At 41.0% G+C, this 3708-nt stretch overlaps 1 protein-coding gene across 1 annotated transcript; it reads right to left on the minus strand.

Moving 5' to 3' along the window:
- Positions 1-209: 209 nt before the first annotated feature.
- Positions 210-2654, minus strand: tent5c (terminal nucleotidyltransferase 5C). Its single transcript, XM_039653077.2, has 2 exons — positions 2517-2654; positions 210-1498 (listed from the first exon to the last, which is right to left on the minus strand). The coding sequence occupies exon 2, from the start codon at positions 1484-1486 to the stop codon at positions 317-319; it is 1170 nt and encodes a 389-aa protein (XP_039509011.1). The 5' UTR covers positions 1487-1498; positions 2517-2654; the 3' UTR covers positions 210-316.
- Positions 2655-3708: the final 1054 nt, after the last annotated feature.

Here is a 3708-nt window from a genome sequence, read left to right on the forward strand (position 1 = left end):
AACATGGAAAAAAAAAAAAAAAAATCTCTCAGAGCAAGGACAGCGATGAGAGCAAACAAATCTGAAACTTTAGAATATTAAGGGGGAAGGAAAAAAAAAAGTTTAATTCATTCGCTAAAATATATCACTTTGAATCAAAAACATCTTGGCACCTCTGCGGAGAAGGAATTAAAAGAAAGAAAAAAAAAAAGAAAAGGAAAGGAAACACTTCATTTTAAAGTCCTTTATGCCTACAGAGGGAAACATCCCTTATGGCCAAAAATCCAGCTTTTCTAGCCAACTCATGGATTTTGTTGTTGAACAAGAATCATTTGTCTTAGTTACAAGGCAACCAAGTTGGAATGGACTGGTTACAAGAGGCCACATAGTAGTCGTTGAAGTTCAGGTCTCTGACGTACGGAGCCGGCTGGTAGTAACAGGTGACGTTGGACGCATCAGGTATAGCATTCTGCTCGGCGAGCACCCGAAACGCCGTCAGTGAGATGAGGTTGAGCGTCTGGCGCCTCTCGTGTCCCATGAGACACACGGTGCTCTCGTTCACAACCCGCCGCAGGATCATGAGGTAGTTGTACTTGTTCTTCTCCTCACCGACAAAGTGGCTTTGCAAATAAGCCTCCAGTTTGCGCTGTTGCTCGCCAATGTCAGGAAAGTCAATGAAGAAACGGGAGCACATATAGCGCTCCAGTGCCTTAAACTCGTCTTCGTCCGTGGGCCTAAAATCCCTCACCAGGAGGTTGCAGTATTTGAGCAAACCACCTCCACGGATCTCCTCTGGCCGTTTGGTGGCAATCTTTTTGTTCCTGAGGTGGTCCAGAGCCATGGCGAAGTCACCGTACACGCTCTCCCCGACCACGGTAGGATGGAAGTGCCGAGACATGGCGTTTTCTGAAAAGTCATAGTACGACAGCACAGAGTCCAAAATGATCTGGAAGGAGTCCACGCTGAACTCGAACTGTCTCCGGATTGAATCCACAAACTTAAGTTCCACATTGCGGCCATTGTTATTGGACAGAGAGATGAGGGACCAGCGGTCCTGCTCAGTGTAGACTTTGACCAGCTTCTGGACGTAGGCCTCTTTCAGAGTCATAGGAGTGATCTTCTCTTTGTTCACCCCCTCAGGCAGAAAGTCTAACAAAGTGCTTAGAACCACATCTTTGATGAGCTGGAACTCCTCTTCCCGAGGAAGGTCTACCCTGAATATGATATCCAGGTCTTTGTAGCTCCAGCCTATGTCCTTTACCAGTACATGGCTAGCAGTGGATCCGTTCAGACGCACATCTTTGACTGTAATACCACTCAGCTCCAGACGGCTCCTCACCATCTGTATGATATCCTTTAGCCGGACCTCCAGGGTGGGAAAGTTGCCACGTCCGTGGACGGGCACAACCTCTGTCAGCACATCATTTAAGCGGCTCACTTGCTCCCAGGAAAGCACACTTTGCGACTCACTTTCGCTGCTGGATGAAGCTGAGGCCATGTTTGCCATCTATGCGGTTTCCTACGACAAGTGGAAAAATAATTTCACTGATTTTCAATTTTCTAAAATCTCTTAAACCATCTAGATAGTTCATATTTCATTGGAATAATGAGCCTTAAGAGAAGTTACACATCTAACAGGATCACCACTCTATAACAGAAAAGCCAACAATGATTCTCAGGCTTTCCAGAAGCCCAAACAAATACAGAACTAAAGCATTTATAATGGGTGACACTCAGCTGCTCCTCAACTAATTCATCAGGATTCCAAAAAAAAAAAAAAAAAAAAAAAAAAAATCCAAACAAATCCCAAAAGAGCAGTAATAATTCATGTACACCAAAAATGTAATGCAATTGATAAATTATGAATGACACTCTGACAGGGTTGAGCCAAACACAGAATGTGAATGGATTCCCATCGTAATTTTAAAACGATCAGAACAATATCAAATATGCAAAATGGAACCAAATAAATACATAAATACAAAAGTGGGTAACCATGTTTTGTCTTAATCTTTAGGACAATTTTTAATTCTCATTGGTGTCTTGCAGGGAATTTTATTCTGTTTGGTAACCACAATTGCCTTGAAAACGAAATGTTTCTCCATTTTGTTGGAATAATAGAAGACATTACACGCCTGATTCCTTTTGGATTGGTTCCAACTTATGATGAAAATTACAATAAGATGTTTTGATCCATGGCACTCATCACGCGAACTCACGATAAATATAACGTTAGTTATGACTAAAGTTTATGTGCAACGTAAGCAAGTAAAACGTGCGTAATACAATGTTCGAAATGCAATGCATAACTTAAGCAACTTGAATCAAAACGAGATCTTTCCTCATAAATGAAAACCAATCGTTTGATCCAAAGCGCACGTGAGATCGAAAAAGCCACAATCTGCTTGAGGACACCGTTCAAACCAACCAAACCAATATAACGTTAACTGCGGTATTAAACTCAAAGTAAAATAAATTTTACGACTGCATCCAAATCACACCGATCCAACGCGGTTATGAAGTATAACTACACCTACTGTTCTCAAGAAATCCACCAGAAGTTCTCAGCAACGTGGTCGGCACAAAAAAATGGATGTCAAATAAGGTTTAGAAACAGCAGCACCTCCATCCATCTGTTCAGTCGTCAGACGCTAGATTTCTGATGAGCACACACATGGGCGCTCTCTTATAACAGCCTACAAAACAACCTGACTCTACGCACCTCCACTGCGCACTATATTTCTGAAGCCATGCCATCATCACGTGGTTCAAACATACAAATGATTATTTTCTATAACAATCAAATATTCTAAATAAATAACAATCTGCATCGTACTTACCAATAACCCAGTGCCGAGCTCCGCACTACAAAGCATCAATGGAAAAAAGCATATGGAATTCAAAAACATACGGTGTTCTATTCGCTTGTATCAATGCGCCAGTCCAAGCCTGTGATTGGCTGAAGAGGTTTTTGTGTTGCCAGGCGACCACAGGCACATGTCGAATTTGACGTCCGGTTTGGCAGAGTAGCTGCTGAGGCTTGAGTAGCTAGTAGGCTAGTACACATTTGACAATAACTTGAGGTTTAGGGTTTGATCAAATAATTCATTTTTTTGTTTGTTTGTTTCTTTTCTACAGTGCCTCAGATAAGCTGGGGTGTCAGGAATATTTAAATCTAATCTACTTTTTGTCAGAGTGAAAATTCTAAAATAATTTGCTAATGTCTCATGAGACATGTTTTTGATAAACCTAGCTGACATTTTTTCTCTAAAGCCTAGAATATTCAAGAATGTTGTCATGTAACTTACACTGTAACTGGAAATATTCACATATTATGTATCACCTATTGATTATAAATAACTAGTTAGCCTAGGGCTAACCTAACCTATCCCTCACATACAACTGCTTATATTAGTATAGAGTCAGCAGAGTAACTTACAAGCAAAACAGTTGATGTGCCTTTATCATTTTTGAGGACCACTTCAAATGTGGACATTTTTAAAGATTTGGCCCTCACAAACATAACCACCCACACACTCTTTTGTAGGTGGTGTTTTTCATAACTGTGAGAAAAACAGACACTAATTAATAGTTTCTTTGTGTGACACTCCAACAGAGACAGTCACTGAGTGGTCCATACAAAATGAGCCACGTTGTGTGTCAGTGAAATTGTGGATGGCGTGTTAGAGGGAGTAAAACAGAATAAGTGGAAACCCTATACTAGTGCAG

The sequence above is a fragment of the Pimephales promelas genome, chromosome 7 (assembly GCF_988280905.1).
Source record: "Pimephales promelas chromosome 7, fPimPro1.hap1.1, whole genome shotgun sequence".
Classification (NCBI taxonomy): domain Eukaryota; kingdom Metazoa; phylum Chordata; class Actinopteri; order Cypriniformes; family Leuciscidae; genus Pimephales; species Pimephales promelas.

Bases quoted from the DNA above. Each gene is read 5' to 3' on its own strand.
- tent5c (XM_039653077.2), bottom strand. From the start codon at position 1,486: ATGGCAAACATGGCCTCAGCTTCATCCAGCAGCGAAAGTGAGTCGCAA.